This window comes from Metopolophium dirhodum, chromosome 8 (genome assembly GCF_019925205.1).
Source record: "Metopolophium dirhodum isolate CAU chromosome 8, ASM1992520v1, whole genome shotgun sequence".
NCBI classification, from domain to species: domain Eukaryota; kingdom Metazoa; phylum Arthropoda; class Insecta; order Hemiptera; family Aphididae; genus Metopolophium; species Metopolophium dirhodum.
In genome coordinates this window covers 32890866-32911495 of record NC_083567.1, presented here as the reverse complement: position 1 = coordinate 32911495, position 20630 = coordinate 32890866, and the positions used below count along the sequence as shown (strand labels likewise).

The 20630-nt window shown below is 29.1% G+C and overlaps 1 protein-coding gene across 1 annotated transcript in view; it reads left to right on the top strand.

The window, feature by feature from the left end:
* The window catches only part of LOC132950073 (maltase 2-like), a 32444-nt gene extending 11880 nt beyond the window's left edge, over window positions 1-20564 (top strand). Inside the window, exons 2-10 of the mRNA XM_061021291.1 lie at window positions 8578-8759; window positions 8841-9020; window positions 9133-9308; window positions 9827-10185; window positions 11564-11744; window positions 12848-13040; window positions 14895-15093; window positions 15683-15829; window positions 17494-20564. Of these exons, the coding sequence (XP_060877274.1) occupies window positions 8578-8759; window positions 8841-9020; window positions 9133-9308; window positions 9827-10185; window positions 11564-11744; window positions 12848-13040; window positions 14895-15093; window positions 15683-15829; window positions 17494-17689 (1813 nt within the window). The 3' untranslated portion in view covers window positions 17690-20564. The remainder of the gene's footprint in view (window positions 1-8577; window positions 8760-8840; window positions 9021-9132; window positions 9309-9826; window positions 10186-11563; window positions 11745-12847; window positions 13041-14894; window positions 15094-15682; window positions 15830-17493) is intronic.
* Window positions 20565-20630: the final 66 nt, after the last annotated feature.

Below are 20630 nucleotides of genomic sequence, written 5' to 3'. Positions count from 1 at the left end.
GTGTATAGGTAAAATCCATATAAAACCTTGTTAAAATAGTAACCCGATTGCTAATAAGCAAATAATAGTAAGTCTTTAAACACGTTATGACGATATTTAAAATAATTCGTAAATCAGAACTTAAATAACTAATTTAAGTTGAATGGATTTAGCATGCTCGTGGAATCACCCTATATTATATACGTAGCGATTAGTAAATTACTCTATAAACTATAAAGCACTATAGATTTCTATTTATTAGTGGTAAATCATTTAATAGTTTTTAGATTCTGAGCGGAGCGATGAATGTATTGATTTTACAATGATGTGTTTATTTTATTTTTATTTTTTTTGTTTCCGTATGTACACAATAAGTAGGATAAGTAGTTGAAATTATCCATCGATTTTCAGCTCCAGTATCTTTTTCGATGGGAAAGTTGGTGCATTCAGGAGGTAAAAATTTAAAATTCCTAGTATAGTAAGAAAAACGGGAAATTTTACACATAATGATGTTCGACAAAATCGACTTTGGTTTTGGTGTAGCTCTAAAAAAAATACCGTAGATACGTGATATTTTCACTAAATGTTTATATTAGCATTTTATATACACCATAGAATTTTCAAAATATTTTGACTCACGTTAAGCTGTTTATATTTTATATAGGCATATGAAATCGTCTATTATTATTAGTTTTTTTTAAATTAATGTTGATAAATAATTTTCGTACGATCAAAAAATTTTAAAATATAATACAAGGTTCCTCTTAATTTGTTGTTAGTGGAAATCAAAAGAAAAATTGAGTGTAATCCACAATATTTTTTTATGAACGTTTGAAGTGAAAATTGTATTTGTTGGGTCAATACAAGGCTCCTTACACATTGTTACAATATCAATTTAAAAATATTTAAAATACATTAGCAAGATTTTTTTATTAGAATTTTAAGTTAATTTTGACAACATTTATAAAATTTTCCAATTTTTATAGCTAAGGGTTAAAAACTTAAAACTGTAGGTTCCATGTAAGATCGGTTTTAGTTTTAGTTTTAATATATAAATATAATATAAAATATCCTAGGCTGACAAACCATCTCTGTTCAGGATCGCTTTTCGTATAGATACAATGTTATTCTATCATTGTCTATTGAGTTTAAATTTAACACCATCCATTACCATGGCCCACTTGTAACCTACTGTACAGCAGATTAACACCCACTTACCCGCTTTGATTTTTTTTTAAATAAAAAATTTGTTTATTTAATGCAAATTTACAATCTATTCTGTGTGTACAAAAAGTAAATTAGTGGTATAATATTAGGCGGTGAATAAATAATAATGAGTAGGCGTTTCACATTAGAAAAGCCTGAACATGAGTGGGACAATAGTTTTAAAAATTTTAAATGTTATTATATTTAATTTATTATGTACACAGGAAAGCGGAAATAGCAAATTGTTTTTATGATTTTTTTTACATATTATATTATTTATATTTACATTTATGTTAGGTAGAATTGGGAATATAAAAAACAAGTGATTTGACATTAATTGTTAATTTATTTTCGTATTTTAATTTTCATCCAATAAGCTAATAAATAAATATTGGATCATGAACAAAGATATATATATAATCCAAAAATAAAAATGGTATCTTATACCTATATTTTATATATAATATATATATGAGGGGCGGAAATCCAAAAGGTACTATTGCCAAAATATTGATTATTTATTTAGGATAAGCGATTTTCTGTATTTTAACATTTCCAATAAAAACAAACCATTTATAAACAGACAATTAACCATTTTGAATTATTTAATAATATATTATTTATATTTAAAACGATTCAAATGTTAGTTAGTAACAACACAGTTAAAAGTATGTTTTGGTGTATAAAATGAAAAAGTACGTTTTGGTATTGTTGTTAATGATTGGTTCTTTTAACATGGGCAATAGTATGTTTCGGCGTAAAATCGGAAAAAGTACGTTTTGATTTTCTAAATATCATCTTTATGTATGGAAAAGGTTCGTTTTGGATTAATAACCAGTCATTTTGAATCGCAGATTTGACCAGGAAATCGTACGTTTTGGTCTATTATGACGACACCATCTTATGTATCGATGTTTTTTCCATAAGAATCGATATTTAACTCGATTTTGTCAATTTTCGCAATAGTACGTTTTGGATTTCCACCCCGCATATAATATACAATCAAAGGGTTTCAAAAGAAACAAAACATATAAACGTTTTAAATTGTCTCGTATACCTGCAGCCTATATATAGGCTATAACACAGTCCAGTAAAACTGAATTCCGTATATTTCTAGCATGTGTCTCATCTCGTGTTTGCTCAATTGTCCCCATCAATAATTTTTTTTATATCTCGTGTTTCTGGAACCTAATTTTCTAAATTATATTAGTATTATACGACCACTTTTGTTTCATAAATAATATAGGTATACCTTAAATACAATTATAAATATAGCTCATATTTTTTAAATCATATAGTTAGATATGTAACCACTAACCTATATTATAATTTAAGTGCATTTGAATTGATTAAATTAAATTTAAAATAAGTTTCTAATATTTTTTGAATTTTGAGTAGGAACATTTTATGTTTATACTTTATAATAAACTATTTAAACGTGTAGACTGTAGAACTTTTGTTTTTAAACACGCAAATTATTTATGTTAATTTTGGCTTACAATAGTAAGTTTAATATATATAGGTACCTAAATTAAAACACTGTATAGTCTTATATAATAATAATATATTATTACTTTATGTATATTATTATATACGAGATTCCTATATAGGATATACATAGATAGTTTTTAAAAATGTAGCCAATGTAGGTATTGATTTTATTTGTATAAAACACTTTATATATTATGTAATAATTCTTCATTATTTTGTTGGAACGTATATTTGTTTTTAAACACCGTGTTAACTAACGTTATTATTTTTAAATCGTATCTAAATTTGAGTTATTTAAATTTTAATTATTAATTTAAGATTTAAATGAGTTTTCAATAGAAAATTTTAATATAATCATTTTTATTTCAACGAAACTGTATAAAAAGTGTTTTAATAAAATTTTCTTTCCTTTTTACTATTTTTTTTTTCAAAATGTGGATTTTCGTAAAATGTATAGGTAATATACTTATAAGACCTTCAACTTATAGGTACTTACCATGAATTATTTATAATATCAATAATCAATGGGTATTGATTTTAAACGTACACTATACAGTTCAATTAAGATAATTAATGGGTACTAGATTGTTAACAATTACGATAAAAACATTTTATACGCTTTATTTTGTTATTGACGGACTTTAATGGTTATAATTATAAAAATCTATCTACGCATAAATATAAATTGTTCATCACCAATAGATGGATCATAATAATCACTGTATTTGTATAAAGGTAAGACATACCATTATTTTTTTTTTTGCATCAGTTACATGATTTGTTAATTTTTATCGATGTGCACCTATAGCAATGGTATACACTCTATTATTACTGATTATTCGTACTAAACTACTATCACCGGCAACAAAAATAAAAATAATGAATGTAATTTATCATATAAGATCTCATGAATTGTCGCCATCAGGGCTGATCGGCTGCTAATCATCACTCATCAGTGGATAATATTTTAAAACCTGCCGATCCCTATCGGCTATTGGTTTGTATTCCAAACGAACCTATATAGTCTATAATAGGTATGATGTATACATTATACGTATAAAAAAAAGGGTACATTTTTGACGATTTCTGACGTCTGGATGTCCTAGAAAATATACAGTTTAACTAGCGGTAGCTGGAGTCTGCAGAGCATTTTGCCCACGAGGGACGATGGTATTGAGGTAATTTTACAAAATACTCGGACACTCGGTCACGATATAGTAATACAATACGAATATATAACATTGTATTATATACATACGGTTTATTGAGCTACTGTCAGAATTCGAGGCAAGGGCGCCAGTCGAGTCCGGCACGTCGGAAAGTACCTATACATATAACATTTATACGCGAGTGTGTATAATATTATAATATAGTTATTAACGATTAATGTCGTTGTATTGTGTGTAGGTACAATATACCTAGGTAAAAAAAAAATGCATCTCTTATCGTTGCGGCCGTCTTGCGGAGTGCCTATATGCCAATAATGAACGTCCGTAGAGAATAATATTATAATGGTTTATAATAATTTTTTTCGCGGGCGAAACACTTCACTCGACGGCGACCCGTCGTTGTATTATTCCCGTCGCGGACCGTCGCTGGCGGACGAGACGCCGGAACTGAACCCAGCGCAACCCGAGCGCCGTTGTGCCCGTTAGGCGGCCCCTTTCGGGAAAATCGATAAGGGAGGCGCGGACGAGTCGTACGCGTAATAAATATATTGTAATCGGACGCGTCCCGATCTAGGGAATGCAATGCATAGTATATTATATTAAATAGACCTTTAAACCAATATTATACGTATGTTCTCCAGTGTATACAATAGTGTATCCTAATTTAGTTATTTATTTGTATATTCACTAATTAACGATAATGTAACCACAACCACAGGCTAATGACCTAGCTGTTGAAGCCTTTAATACCAATAAAAAAAAAAAAAAAAAATAGTGTATCCTATACTGTTATAAGTATTGTTACGTATCCGCCCATCTGTAACATAATGGGAAGGGCCTTATATTATGCGTAACTGGTGTTTTTCGTTTCGTTTCATATTAATATTATCATCATCGTATTATTATTATTATTGCGCGGGACCGTACGAAAAATTGCACTTTCTACGTCCGGAAGACCGTATCGTTGACGCGTGTAGGTATATATATATATGTATTATTTAAACATAAATCATCGCCTATATGAATGTATACAGGGTCATACTATGCGCGTACTCGGATTAAACTATTATTAAGACTCGTTTCCGGTCCTTCCGTCGTTTGGAGGGGTGCCAATGTCTCGTATGATTTTCAAACAACACAACTGCAGCGTTAAGCATAATACACATTCCCGACCAAAGTGTTAAAAATATTAATTAATAATACGCGATCGTATTTTACTTTTAAGTTTTAATTATATATTTCTGAAACTAATTTTGCCTAAGTATTTGGTCACCTGTAGTACCTACGTTTCCGCAGTCAACGTGTCCCGACGGAAAAAAACCAGGTCATACGATACATACAAATTTAAATAGTACAAATATGAATAATTTGTCAAATATAAATAACTGATACACTATAGGTATCTACATTTTCAAATTATAACACATTTCCAAACATTCAAAACTAAAACAGGTTATAATCATGTATAAAATATACAATCATACATGATACATATTTTATTATTGAAAATTAAAATTAATCAATAGAAATAAAAATAGGAATAGGTATGTTGTCAAATATGTATACATATACCTGTTAGGATGGTTTGCATAAAACATTGAATCATATTTAGAGTGAAATACTTCACAATTGTTATTCAAAAATAGTCAGTAGAAGATTCTGCCCATACACAAGGAAGAAATACTGCAGCACAGTTTATGACATAAAATAAATGATTATATATCCATTATATGTATAATAATAGCCATTAAATAAGATGAACATTTTAAAATTTCGGGATTATTTGAAACGTTGCAAAACATATTACATACGATCAAACACAAATTAATTTTCCACTTCCACTGGTTTGAGAAATAGTAAATTAAAAATAAACCTTTTACATTTGCTGATTTCGGAAGGCCTATTTTTATATTTTGCCGACAGACTGATTTCCCCAATAAAACTCTACTCGTGATACTATTTACAAAAATAAAAAAAAAATTTTACACATTTAGCATTAGCTAAATAATATACATATTGAACATTTAATATAATATTATATTGATTTTATATTATCAATTTTATTTTATTCATAAGTACCTATCTCTATCTCAAATAATAATAACCTCAGGGGCTCTAGCGCATTTTGGCCTCGACTTTATTATTCTATCAACCCCTTAGCTAGAATTTCGTTAAGATTATTTCGGTAAAGCAATTTTCCGGCCACAGCGATCGTTGGAACAAAAAAATTACGACAATTGTCGATTTAAAATTCGATGAAAACGTGTATAGCTGACGTTTGAAATCCCTGTCCTTATGCCCTTACTTTCTTATTCCATATTATATTAACATTTGAACGAACATATTATTTTTGTCTTGAGAAATAAATCGTTTAACCGAAAGCTAATCGGGAGGACTGATTCACGTGTATATCGGGCTTATGCACTTGCGTAATTAATTATAGCCCGTATATATGCCTCCACTGGAGAAAATATTTGTATAAATATTATATAGGTACCTATAATATTATTTACAAATTATTGATGGTGTTCCATTATACCGCTGTTTAACTGGTACTAAAGGCGTGCTCAGGAATTTTCAATGGGGGAGAGGGGGTAAACAAATAGCAAATTGCCTGATCTAAAATTAAGGAATACAATTAATTATAATTATATGTTAGTACATAAATATTTGTCTAGTGTCCATTGGAGGGTTTGAAGTTTTGAACCTCCCCCCTGTTGAGCACGCCCCTAACTGATACACTGGTACAGTAACTACCTATATACGCATGGAAAGTTTTACGCAGTTTTGGGTATAGTAACGTAAGTAACGCGTTACATAATGTCGATAATATGAACTTCAATACAGGCATCGTGTATACATTATACAATATAAATGCGTGTATAAATTTTGTACTACTTATGTAGAGTAAACTGCAAGAACATTTAATCAAATTTTCTTGAAATACGCAGAACGTGTCCTGTACTTCTATATTGCCCATATCATGGATCATTGTCGCGTGGACTGGTGTTAAATAAGTTTTTAAACGTATTATAACTAGTAATAGGTATTTTTTAAATTTTAACAGTTAAAAATCAATAGTTGATATATTTATTAACTGTTTATTATTTTTGTTATTTATTTTTTCGCAACGTGTAAGTATAACGTTTCCTGATTGTCAAGTAGAGTAATGTTTCATTACGGTTTTATTCGAACGGCGAACGTGACTCTATTGCTCTTTGAAAGTAACTCACCCAACACCGCAGGTTTTTGCGTGTACACAGCGCCCGAAAACCTATAGAATTCCGCGCTACACACTTAAGGCGACCACATTAGAACAACACAATTTGATAAAAAATCGTAAGCTTTTATACATTTTTTTTTTTTTTAACGCTGTCGTCGAATCCCGTGCCGCACTGACACGACTTTAGGCACCGGCCACTGTACGCACTACGTATTATACAGGTACTCGTTCGATTGTAGTCGCGTACTTATACGGTAACGATAATAATACAATATTGTACACTTGTATTGTTTGCCTGACACACACGCGTGCTCTGCAAGTATATTATCATTACCGTCGTGTGTGTGTGTGTGTGTGTGTGTGTGTGTGTGCGTAAACACAATACGCGCACGCACACACGGTCAAACCAATTAACCGGATCGACACTGCGGGGTGCCCATGATGTACCCACACACATATATATATATATATTTAATAATATCTATGAATATAAATAAAATTATAATATGTAAACAGTATCGTCGGCTGTACGCGACGTATATCATGTCCCCCCCGAACTGCGTGTATCGTTGTCAAACAGATCGCCGCATGTTTCGAAAACAGAATATGAAGGCACTCTCACCCGGTTTTTTTAAATATTTATTTTCGCTTTTTTTTTTGCAACAGCAGCACCAGCCGCGGGATCCCGCTATAATATCGAAATATTATACTCATCAACGCGTTTCGCGATGGTTCTGATTAGTGTACAGATATTGTAATATTTAACTGTAAATGTATTTATGTTATACATTCTGGGAACTTCCGTTTAAATTTCACTCAACAATGTTTCTTTGGTTTGGCGAAGCTGTGATTTTAACCATGCATGCTATATTGATATGTTAATCCAAAGAGTATAATAAAAAAAAAAAAACATAACATAACACTAGACATTATAATATAAACGGCGCTTTAGGTATGCAATTTAGGTGCGTTCTTGTCTTATGTTAATAAATAATTAATAATAATATTATATAATTATTATAATAATATAATAAGTACATTGTAATATACTAATATAAATTGTATTTTGTATTGTTCGGGTATATTAACTGTTAATTAGGTATAATAACTTATAAGTATTTAAGGTTTTGATTAGCGAAGTAGTAGACAACATTTTGTGGAGTAGGTACCCCAGTACCAGTCTAACCGATTAATTATTATTACCTATTTGCTTATTTATTTATTCTTATATTTTAGACGATAAGCATAAATTATTGTTTAAACTTAAATATTATACACCTACTACACTTTTAACCTTTAAAGTTATCCTATATAATATAATATTTAAGTTAGTACAATAGTACAGCTATAAATAACTTAGATAAAGATAAGTACAACAAATAATCCAAACAATGATTTTGTACCTTCAATACTATATTGAGACGAGAGTAGTAGTAGGCAGGCACCCAGTTCTAATGATGAAATGATTATAAAGATATTTGAGTTTTACTTTTACTATGTTGTTTTTAGTTGGCCAAAGCTTACGACAATGTATTGGACTTGTTTGGTAATAACTTGCATACAGTTAACATATTGTAAAGTTGTTTATCCACCAATTGGAGTTTTAGATTGGTGGCAAAATTCTATAATTTACGAAATATTCCCGTTGTCATTCAAAGATTCAGATGGTGATGGATCAGGCGACTTTAAAGGTACATTCCTACTGTCTATTTGCAGTCATAGTTATTCATTTGCAATTTATTAAAAACTATACTATTGTTCTTCACTATCAGGCATAACTGAAGAATTGGATTACCTCGTAGATATAGGAGTAACCGCGATTTGGATAACGCCATTTTTTGAATCACCTTTAGAATCTGGTGGTTACGACATAAGTAATTATGTAGATGTACAACATATTTTTGGTACAATAGATGATTTCAAAGATCTTTTAAATGCTGCACATTCAAAAAGTATGCGTATAAATTACATATTACTTATATAATTATATTATGTATATTAAATCAAAATCTAACCATTATAACTTATAATAGCATTTAAAAATAAAAATAATTAATGTTATAGATTTAAAAGTTATTATGGACTTGGTTCCTAATCATACCAGCAATAAACACATTTGGTTTGAAAAGTCTGTCAATAATGAAACTGATTACGCCGACTATTATATTTGGAAAGACGCAAAAAATCAAGAGGAAGTGATAAAAAATAGCAGTATAATTCCTATTGTGCCAAATAACTGGGTAATGCTAATTTAATTTGTGTAAAATATTTTAGTGTCTCATCAAATTGTATACCTTGTAATTAGTATAGGTATTATAATTATTACCTACCTGTACATTTATGTATTACGTTCGAGACGTATTTATTCAGAATATTCACTTTGTGGTGCTAATTTGTATATTCTGTTCCACCACAAGCAACACCTCCACCCTATTATAAATGTCAAATGTTGAAAGTATAAATTACATTAATTGCACGTTTATGTTTATAAAAAAAAACAAATTATAAAGTCACTATCTACTCATACGGTTAATATTTTCTGAATTACGACAAAATAACTGTCATCGTTATTTTTTGTTTAATAACCAATTTCGCCAAAATTTAATATTATGTGAATAAAAAACCGGGGATACCCGCCATTACTGGTATATATATATGACATATTATATCATATAAGTAAATGTGTATTAATGTGTTATACTGGCATATGACTGACGTATTACCTATTAATTTAATTTGTGTTCAATTATCATTTTAGCAAAGGATTTGTGATGATGCCAGTGCTTGGATTTGGCATAACACTCGCAAACAGTTTTATTTCACTCAATTCGTTCCAAATTTACCAGATTTAAATTTTCGTAATGAAAAAGTTCACGAAGAAATGAAATATATTTTGAATTATTGGTTGGATTTGGGAATCGATGGTGTTAGAATAGATGCTTTGAAACATGTATACGAAAGCGAAAACATGAAAGATGAACCCATAATAGATAGTAATATGGCGGTTAACTACAATAATTTGAATCATATATATACAACAGACCAAGAAGAAATCTATGATTTGATCAAAGAATGGCGTCTATTGCTCGATGACTTTAAACAAAACGGCTCTACAAGGTTTCAGAAATTAATTATTTGTTAGATATAATTTTAGAGTTTACATAAAAGTATCTAGTTTTTTCACTATATACGGTTTCGCTGTAACACTATACGTAGATACTCAATGGCAGCACAGCTCATGGAAATTAATTTTCGGTAGGGTTCTTAAACATAATGTTCATTGTTCATATAAAATCGTGAAAACTTGAAAAATGTTGTGTTATCTGTAGCCCGAATAGCCAGCCATAGCCGTGGTCAGCTCAAGTAACTTCACATCGGTGAAATACTGAAATGTGTTGATCATTGATGGACATGACTGGCGGCTAGTGGCAACATTTTTCAAGTTTGTTCGATTTTATAAATATATTATTTGAGAACTCTACCGAGAATCGACCACGGATCACGCTACAATCGAATATTATATTATTATCTAGTATTACGAAACAGACTATATAACAAGCTATTTCTATTTAATTTTTTTTTTATGTTTGTATGTGTTTATGACGTTATGTGAATTCATGTTTTATTTAAATCAAATGATAGAGGCTAAGAACATTATCTAATTATCTAGATAGTATATGTATTATTTTACAGTATACAGTTGACAAAGGATCAACCTGTATATAAATAACTTATTTATAAATATATTTTTTTGGGCTGGGGCAATATTGGCCTATCAAAACGTCATTAACCACGCCACTTTCACTGTGGAGTCGTAATGTCTGCATATGTGATGCCGTGAAGGGTATATTACCGGACGCGTGTACTTGGAAATAGCCTCAACCAAAATTAAACAAATCCAAAATAGTTAAAGGAGGCTTAATAGTACTATCTATTAAGCAAACTCATAAAAAATATTTTCAATAGTTTTTAAAATTTCCGAACTACTTATATTTATAAATTAGCTACAAATTACATATCTTACATAAAATACGTTACACCCATAATATGCGTTGTCTCCGACTAAACGCATAACATGGCATATTGTACGACCAGAATTCTTAATCAATTTAACTTAGTTATGTCAATTCTTAGCGTGAACGGAACTATTATCAAATTTAAAAGTAACAGTATCATCGAGTAAATCAAAGTTAGTTTTTATTAATATTTTAATTTATGAGCATTTTAAAATTGTAAATTGTTTGTACATTTTAAAATGCTTGTAATTTGTTTTTAAATTTAAATTTAAAAAAAAAACCTACGAGATTCAATTGATAATATTATAAATACTATAAACATACTAGAGTACAAATTCCCGTGTTAAGCGTTGGTTAGTCGGAGACTACGCATGCGGGTGAATACAATTGTAGCAATAGCGTCCTTTTAATAATATAATTTTAATATTGTTCTATTATTTGTTATTATAATTCCAATTTTAATTATATTCTTCTTTCAGGATAATAATGACTGAATCATATAGTAGTAACAGTGTTTTATTTAAATATTACACTAGTGGAGCTGAAATACCAACAAACTTTAATTTATTAGGAGACTACCACTATACTCCGAAAGATTATGAGAGAGAAATAGAAAATTGGATAACTAAAATGCCAGTTGGAGCAACATTTAATTCGGTGGTATATACTTATAGATATACTAATTAAAATATTATTATTTACATTAAATATAATATTACATAAACATTTTAAATTCTAATTTTACAGGCGTATATTAGAATTTAGCATAGACATGTATTATAGAATTTTTTTAAGGATACTATTTTGAGGTGGCTTAAAAATATATTTTTATATCATCATTATGTATTTGTTTATGGTAGATTTTAGTTTTTAAAGGGTAAATTAATTTATTAATAAAACGGATATATGTTTTGATAATTATCATTGGTATTACACAGTTTACACTGAACATGCTGATAAATCTGTAGGTAAATCATTATATGTAATTATTGTACGCTACATTTGACTCTTTTTTTTTAAACAAAATTGCATAAAATATAATAGGTACTTAAAATAGTAGCTTTTAGATACATATAGGTACCTATACAATTCGATTCTATTAGATGTGAAAACCAATTTTCTTAAAAAGTATCAACGATTTTGGAAATATTGATTTTACATAATTTGGAATCTTTAGAAAACAATATTTTTTAAATAAATTATATTTTATACTAATTTTATTGTTATTATTTTTAAATTTTTACTTTTTTTAATGATATATCGAGTATATACGATATACCGATTTTAAATTTAATATTCTTAAGCAGAATATTTTTTGAAAATGTTCAAGTACAAAAATCGATGTGTGGGAAGTTAATAAGTTTTAGTAATTAGAATTTAGATGTAGGTACATATAGTAGTTGGTAAACCTTGTTCGGGGTACAGGGGTATTCGACATTCTATTTTGTTATTTTGATGTAACTAAAATTATAAATACTAACTACTGTAGATATTGGAAATTTTTAAATATTTTGGATATTGTTGAGCTATTTAATAAAATTTATAGATATTAAAAATGTTAACTGTTTTTAGATTGTAATTCAATTTTTTTTCAAAAATATTTTTTTAAATGACTGAAAGTTATGTATATAATAAAAAAAATTCAAAATACTAAAAATAGACCTTTTGATAAAATGATGAGGTTTAGCTAAATGAATCACCTAACCTTGTACAGGTAATTTAAAGTTTTCTATACTTTAATCATAAATAATTATATAATTCAGCTCCAAAACCATGACAAAAAAAGATTTCCTACTTCGTACGGTACAGAATTAATTGATGGCATGAACGGTTTATCCTTATTTCTACCCGGTGTATCCATGGTTTTATATGGAGGAGAAATTGGCATGGAAGACATATCAGATAAAATTAATTATGCAAGAGGACCTATGCAGTGGGACGACACGGACAACGCGGGTAAGTACTTATTTAATATGCCAATGCGTCGTCTATACCTAATTATCTATGTAATATTGTCGTATATTATTGTAATACGAGGATGTCACCCGCGAGTTTGTCTCTGCCTGTAATCTGTACCACACAAGTACACGACGAATACTTAATATATTATGGACTACGCGTCCTCCACGCTGTAAGAGTTTAACATTGTGGGATAGAGATTATAGTCAATTATACCACATAATATGATGGCTGGTGGAAAATGGAACCTGGCGTGTATGCTATATTTTTCTCAAAGTGTTGGCTTCCGGAGCTCACTCTCGTTATCAGTTAATTTCTTTGTAGGTTTACGGTTTGTACAAACTACAAATTGTAGGTACAACATGGAAAGTTCAGAAGAACCAATTTTGTGTTACTTAGCTTTAATATTAGATAACAACATAACATTTATAATGATAGAACATCATCAGAGTTTGTATGTCAGAACTCAGATGTTTACGATATTTTAATTTTTAAGCGAGTATTATGATCTAGGTACTTGCATTTTAAAATAGCAATATTTTACGAGAAATTCATAGATTGTTTAAAAAAAATTTAACATCGTAAAAAATGTACGTACAAACACTGATAATAAATTATTTAATTTTTAAAGTGTATAAGTACATACCTATATGTCAATAAATTCATCGTAATATTAAATAGCTAACAACAGAAAATTGGTTTTGATGAATTCAAATTGTCACATAAAATAAGGAAATCGCTTTTTTATCACATTATTTTTGGTGTTTTATAGGTGGCTAAGGGGTGCTAAAGCACCCCCAAGCACCCCTTAGTTTCATCTAGGTATTTATACCTACCGAGTTGGGTCATAAGGGCTATTCGGCATACATTTTTATATTTATGTATGTATATGTCGCATCCACTTAGTGTAATCGTATTTTTCATGAAATGGAAACTCTTATTTTACACTTAGTATATTTTTAATTAATTACATCAATAGGTGACTTTTCGAGAAATCGAAATAATAACATTGATACGATTACACGAATCTAATATTTTTAAATTGTAGCCATTCATACAACATGTTTTATATTAAACACTGATTTGTTTCGTAAGACACCGGTTGGTACTGGTTTCGTACCGGTTTAAATTAAGTTAAATTTTTAATCTATTAAATATATTTATTATTACTCGTATTATAATCATTTATATTTATATTATTTATTATTACATTTATAGGTATATGTTAATACTTATTATTAAAAATATTATTATCAACGATCGTTACACATAACAGAAGCTGGCATGGCTACAATTTAAACATACTAGATTCGTGTAATCGTGTCAATGTTAATATTTCGATTTCACCAAAAGGAAAATATTACACAAAATGTAAAATAAGAGTTTCAATTTCATGAAATTAAATGGATAAAATATATGTCAATTTCGTGAACTTAAATTTGACTTACGCTGAGTTACACGATATTATGATCGTAGTTCATGAAATGGATATCCATGAAAAATACAATTACACTAAGTGGATGCGACATAATTTATTTGTGTGGTGATTTTTTTTTTTTTTAACTAGGTAGCTTTCTAGTTCCTTATTATACTCGTATTTTAAAATCATTACTTTTGTGAACATTATTTTTTAAATTTGTATTTTATACGCACACACCACACACGCGGGTGCACGAAAAACACACACACAAACTGGTCGGTGTTATTGTAGGTGCGTGATTGCGTGAAGTTTGCGGGCGTGCGTAATATACTAATATTGTTTAATGTTTTATGCTCCCGTCCCGTACAGTACGATATATGTGCCGAATATGTTTGCGTTGAAAATTAAATAGTACGTTATATAATTTACAGGGTTCACTAATAGCACGAATGAACCGTGGGTTGAGGTACACCCAGATTATGTCACGAGAAACGTGCGGACAGAAAGTTACGATCCCAAAAGTTATTTAAACTTTTTCAAATCAATATCGAAATTACGGCAGACCGAAACGTTTAAAAGAGGAGGGTTGGCGATGGATATTTTTAACGATACAGTGTTTGTTTTGAACAGGTAAATGCTGAACCGACGTGAAAATGTACTTTTTTGTGTCAGGTATATATACAACTTATATTGTATAAATCAAATTAATTTATAATGTTAGAGTCGATTTTTAGTTGGTCCCTGCTACAGTCAACACTACCATCATGCCGAAAAAATTGAAATTTTTTTATGTCAAATAATTCAACATCATGGTAAAACAAAATTTTTGATAAAAAAAAATCTATACTTGACAGTTGACACTATTTTTTTTATCTCGTTCTACAGTTTTATTTTTTAAAATAACAACATTAATTTAAAATGTTAGATTCGGAGCAGGAATTTCGAACAAGTATAATTCATTAGTGTTATTTTTGCGGGGGTGCCATTTAGGTTTTAAAGCAGGAATGTAAACATTTTAGGTGGTACAAAATTTCCACCATCACATAAGTACCGGTAACGCACAGGCGTATATGCGATTTTTACATGATAAAATACCAAAGAGCTGAGCTTTTCAATAATGATAGTCGTCGGAACGCAAATTTTTTTATATCTGTATATAAATATAGATTTATCCAAAGTTATGTTGTTTGAAAAATATTAAAAACATACGTTATTATAGATTTTTACCGGGACATGAGAATTACACGTTAATTATCAACATGGATACAAATTATACACAAAATGTACGTTTATCAGACCAAATATCAAATTTGAATGATTATTTAGCTGTTGTTGTTGGATCAGAAAACTCGAATTTCAACCCTGGGTTAGTACCTACTAATTATTTTGCAAAAACTAATTGGGAATCTTCTATCATATATATTATAAAAGTCAGATATTGCAAAATATTTAATATTTTTTTGCTTTTACTAGACTTATTATATTATATTGCAAAATATTACTTTATTAAATTACTCACCTTATGTATAAAATGTTTAAAAATATACATTTTACCTATAAAAGAAGGTACAGTATAAAGTACCTATACAACATATTTAAATTTAAGACTTTAAAATCTAGTTGATACTTGATTGATGAATTCAAAAATGAATTATAACTATCTAATTATTAGATTCTGATATATTGGTAGAATTTATAAGGGTATGTCCCGAATACTTCCCATTTTTAAGTTTTACTTTTTTCATACCCCAAGTACATCCGTAGTCTTATCAATAAATTATATTGAATTGCTGGAGTGTGTCCTCGGTCCACAGCCAAAAAAATTAAGAAACGACTGACGATTGAGTCGATCGACTATTATAGAAAAAAATATGTATTGTTACATTCTTACATACATTTTACAACAACGACTTGGCAATAGTGGGTAACCACTAACCACGATTTATTTTCGATGATAACTGAACAAGGTGTGAGCACGATAACTTCGGTAATTAAGACAGTGCATATAATAGTGAACTGATGCGTTAAGTATTGCCATAATCGATAGGTATGTAGTTACATGAGTTTTTAATTTTCAAAATGTTCAAAAACTGTAGAACTGAATAAAATATATATATTTAAATGGATCCTATTTCCCTTGGTCATGGCATCACGCGTAAACGGTTGGACCGATTTCGCTAATTGTTTTATGCTGTGTTTGTAATTGTCAGGAGTTTAGGACAATATAAGGTTCACATGAAAGAAAACTTTAGAAAAATCCACCGGAAAAGTAAGAAATCTGGATATTAAAAATACAATAGTGGCGCCATCTATCCAGAAAAAAAAATATATTTTACACTTGAAAAGACATAGCGTCCACAGTGTGTTACACTCAAAAGAAGTTGAATAATCTGAATTTTTTTCTGGGCAACGGAAAAGTTAAGATAAGTTTTGAACACCATACATCGAATATTAAATAACGAATTGAACAAAGTTTGAGTCTGTAGGGTTGGTACATTTAACGTGCAACAAAGTGCACGGGGTCAGCTAGTATATTATAAAAATGAGTACACTCACCCAAAATTAAAATGTGTGACTAGATGGCTAGGCCAAAATAATAAAATAAATAACAATAACCAAATATTTTTGGGGTCAGTTCATTTTCTTGTGGTCCACCCAGAGTAATTTAAATGAACTGGGACGCATTCAGACTAGTGCCCAGTGGTGTATCTACGGTGGGGATATGAGGGTCATATCCCCTCTCCCCCTGGAGACCAAATTTTGTACACAATACACAATGTATATAATAATATGAATATAATATGTGTATACTGAATATCTATTAAAAATTGTATACCCCCTCCCCTTAAAAAAATCCTAGAAACATTATTGTTTCAGATTTCAGACTATACATCGAAAATATGATATTTTTTTTCTTAGGACATTAAATAAGGGTAATTTTGGTACGCACTCGGGAAGTCTCATATATATAATATAATATAATAAATAAATGTAATAATATTAAGATATTTTTATTGAAACTATTTTCAGAAACTCGGTATCAACTGCAAAGTGGTTGGCTCTAAGTCCAGGTGCCACAATTGTACTCACTGATAGTATTTCTACATATGAAACAGCAACAGAATCAAAACCTTCAACCAGTACTCAGTTATACATAACATTAAAAGTTGTATTACTTTGCTTATGTTTCACGAACATTTGTAGTATTAGAGCACATATTTTGTAATAAAACAAATAAGTAGTTAAAAAGTATTCAAAATGTTACACGTACATTGTAAAATTTCATAATTTTATTTTACATTTAGGTAAATTCAAAATCAATTAACTATATTATTAAATATTTAGTTAGATAAATTATTTTCTATCAAACCCATAGGTGATAGTCCTATTGGCTAACAAAATATTTTTATACATTACAAATGATTTTTCGACGTTGACGAAAGTTATCTTTCGAATATACTATATACTATCATTAATTGTTAGCTATTGTTAGGCTATTATCAAATAAGAAAATAGAAGGTAAGAATATTATTTAGGAAACATCCCCCTTTCCTGTGACTTTTTTTGATAAATATTTTAATTTTGAAGCAAGTTATTAATATTGTTGAAAAATTATCAAAGAAAAACAAAGTTTGTATAGGTATTGTTCTTGGACTTTTGGTATATTACCAAATACCATTGTAAAAATCATTTACCCTATAATTATAGTTGCTAGATTATTAACAAGTGGCTACGTTGTTGTACGTATGTGAATAAAATCTTAAGTATGTAATAATATGTTGGCATAAGGTTTAGGTACGAGGACCTGTGTCAAAACAGTAAATTATTAGTAGCTAGATATAATCTATACATATATATATTAAATATAAAAGACAAACATTGTTTAACTTATGTCCTTTATGCATTCCTAAACCGTTCATCCGATTGCGCTAAAATTTGGTACAAATATAGAATAGATTTCGGCGAAGATGGGCTACATTTTGTTACGAAAATAGGTAAATAAGAGGTCCAACTCGGGGAGGTCCTCAGACAAGGGATTTAATGGGGGGCATTGAGTTCGAACCGGTGTTTAGGTGGATACATTTTTTGCATTGTTTTTTTTTTGGAAATTTTTGTTTTTAAATGGTTGCTATGGGTGTTAATAATAATAATTATTATTAATTGCATTGTTTTCACATTGTTTATTTTTTATTTTTTCTTATTTAATTTTTTTTATCTATACACGAATGTTTGGTTTTTTTTATTAATCGGATTTTAGCACAATTAGGTTAGGTTAGGATTTTCCGATTTTTTAATAATTGATTATAGTTGATTATAATAGCACACCACGTAGGGGCCGTTATTTACCGCAGGTAGATTGTCTACCTGATAATATACTGCTCACATAATTACAAAAACCTAGTTATAGTAACGCATTGCCGTGTCCAGCTAGTATAATATATTCATAGTTAAATAGATTCTAGTTACTAGTTACTAGAACAAATTTATTTTAAATTCAAATTATCAAATTAATTATTGTTCTTTACTTTTTTTACTATGTAGTTTAGTACCTATGTTTTATCCCTATGTAGAATTCTGGACCAAAAGTCCGGGTATAAAAATTCCATGGAAAAAATGTCAGTTTAGAAAAAAGTTGGACAAAATGTCTGGATTCATTTTTTGATTATCGGACAAAACGTCCGAGCACATTTTTACTGTCTAACAAAAATACTGAAAATACAAAATGGTTATTAAATTATAATTTATAATTATATTATATAGGTATAATAATTAATATGTATATCGTGTACACATTAATATGTGATATATTATGTAATTATAGTATATTTTGTAAGCTGTAGCCTATAGGTAAGTAGGTATAATAAAAATACCAAAAAAGTAACTGTATTACAAAATACAAATGTGGACAAAATGAGACTGTCTCATTTTTTGTCTTACCCGGGTTTAAGATAGAATCTAATGGATGGATATATCTTATAGATAGATTCTATCTTTAGCTGTGCGTCTTACCCAGGTTCTCCTATATAATTGTATTGATATTGATATAATGATAATCTAACTATATAAAGCATAGGTATATAAATCACAAATGTACAATAGGTAATTATATAAACAATTATAAAATTGTAAATGAAAATTTAATAACAATTTCATATTTTTGGAATTTTTTGTCCGACAGTCAAAAAATAAATCCGGACATTTTGTCTAATTTTTTTTTATAATGGACTTTTTGACCGATTACCTACTACCTATGTGAATGTGAATATAATAATTTGTGACCCACAATAAGTAATTACTAATTAGTAGTTCAGAAATCAGAACACATCATAGCCATAGGGTCCAGATTTGTATGCTTAATTTTTTTTTTTAATGTATGAGGAAGAGGAACCTCTTATTAACATAGGCATAACTAGACCTTAAAGTTAGGTGCGCTTCAGAAGTAAATTATTAATAAAATGTATAGGGGCTTAAGAAATTCTGAGTGGGCTGAAGCCCACCCAAGCCCCCCTAGTTACGCCTATATGCTTATTAAATGTTCAAGCTTTAGCTATTCAAATCGAAATCGTTATACATATTTAATCAATAATATTGTGAACTAACTTGCGAATTTCCGTGATTTAGAAGTATTTTGTTAAAATTTTAACTTCACCTATAAAAATGATTATGAGAAACATTTTATAATATATCAATATTATATTGTGTAGTGACGTAGTGAGTAGTGACTAGACTAGTGATGCGCTATTAGGAATATTCCCCAATGAATGTTCCCGGGAATAGGGAATATTCCCCAACCTCTCGGGAAATTTCTTTAAAAAAAAAAAATTTATTATTTTTATGTTATGTTCAGTATTTCAATTACAGTATGTTTATTTTTATTTTTTCAACATACATAAATGAAATTTGGGTCGTTTATTTTGTGATCATTGTACAGATTTTAATTAAAAAATTGAATTGTAATTACTATTAATAACTTTTTTTTAAGGAATGAATATCTAAACTGATAATGAGCTGTCATTTGGATTATTTACAAATTTACAACCATAAGTTTAATTCAAAACTGAAACCTATGATCAATATTTAAAAACTTAATATATTGCCGAGAATTTGCCCATCACTAGACTAGGCACTGTTTATTGTTCTATTTTTCATACGTCTTTTTTATTAGC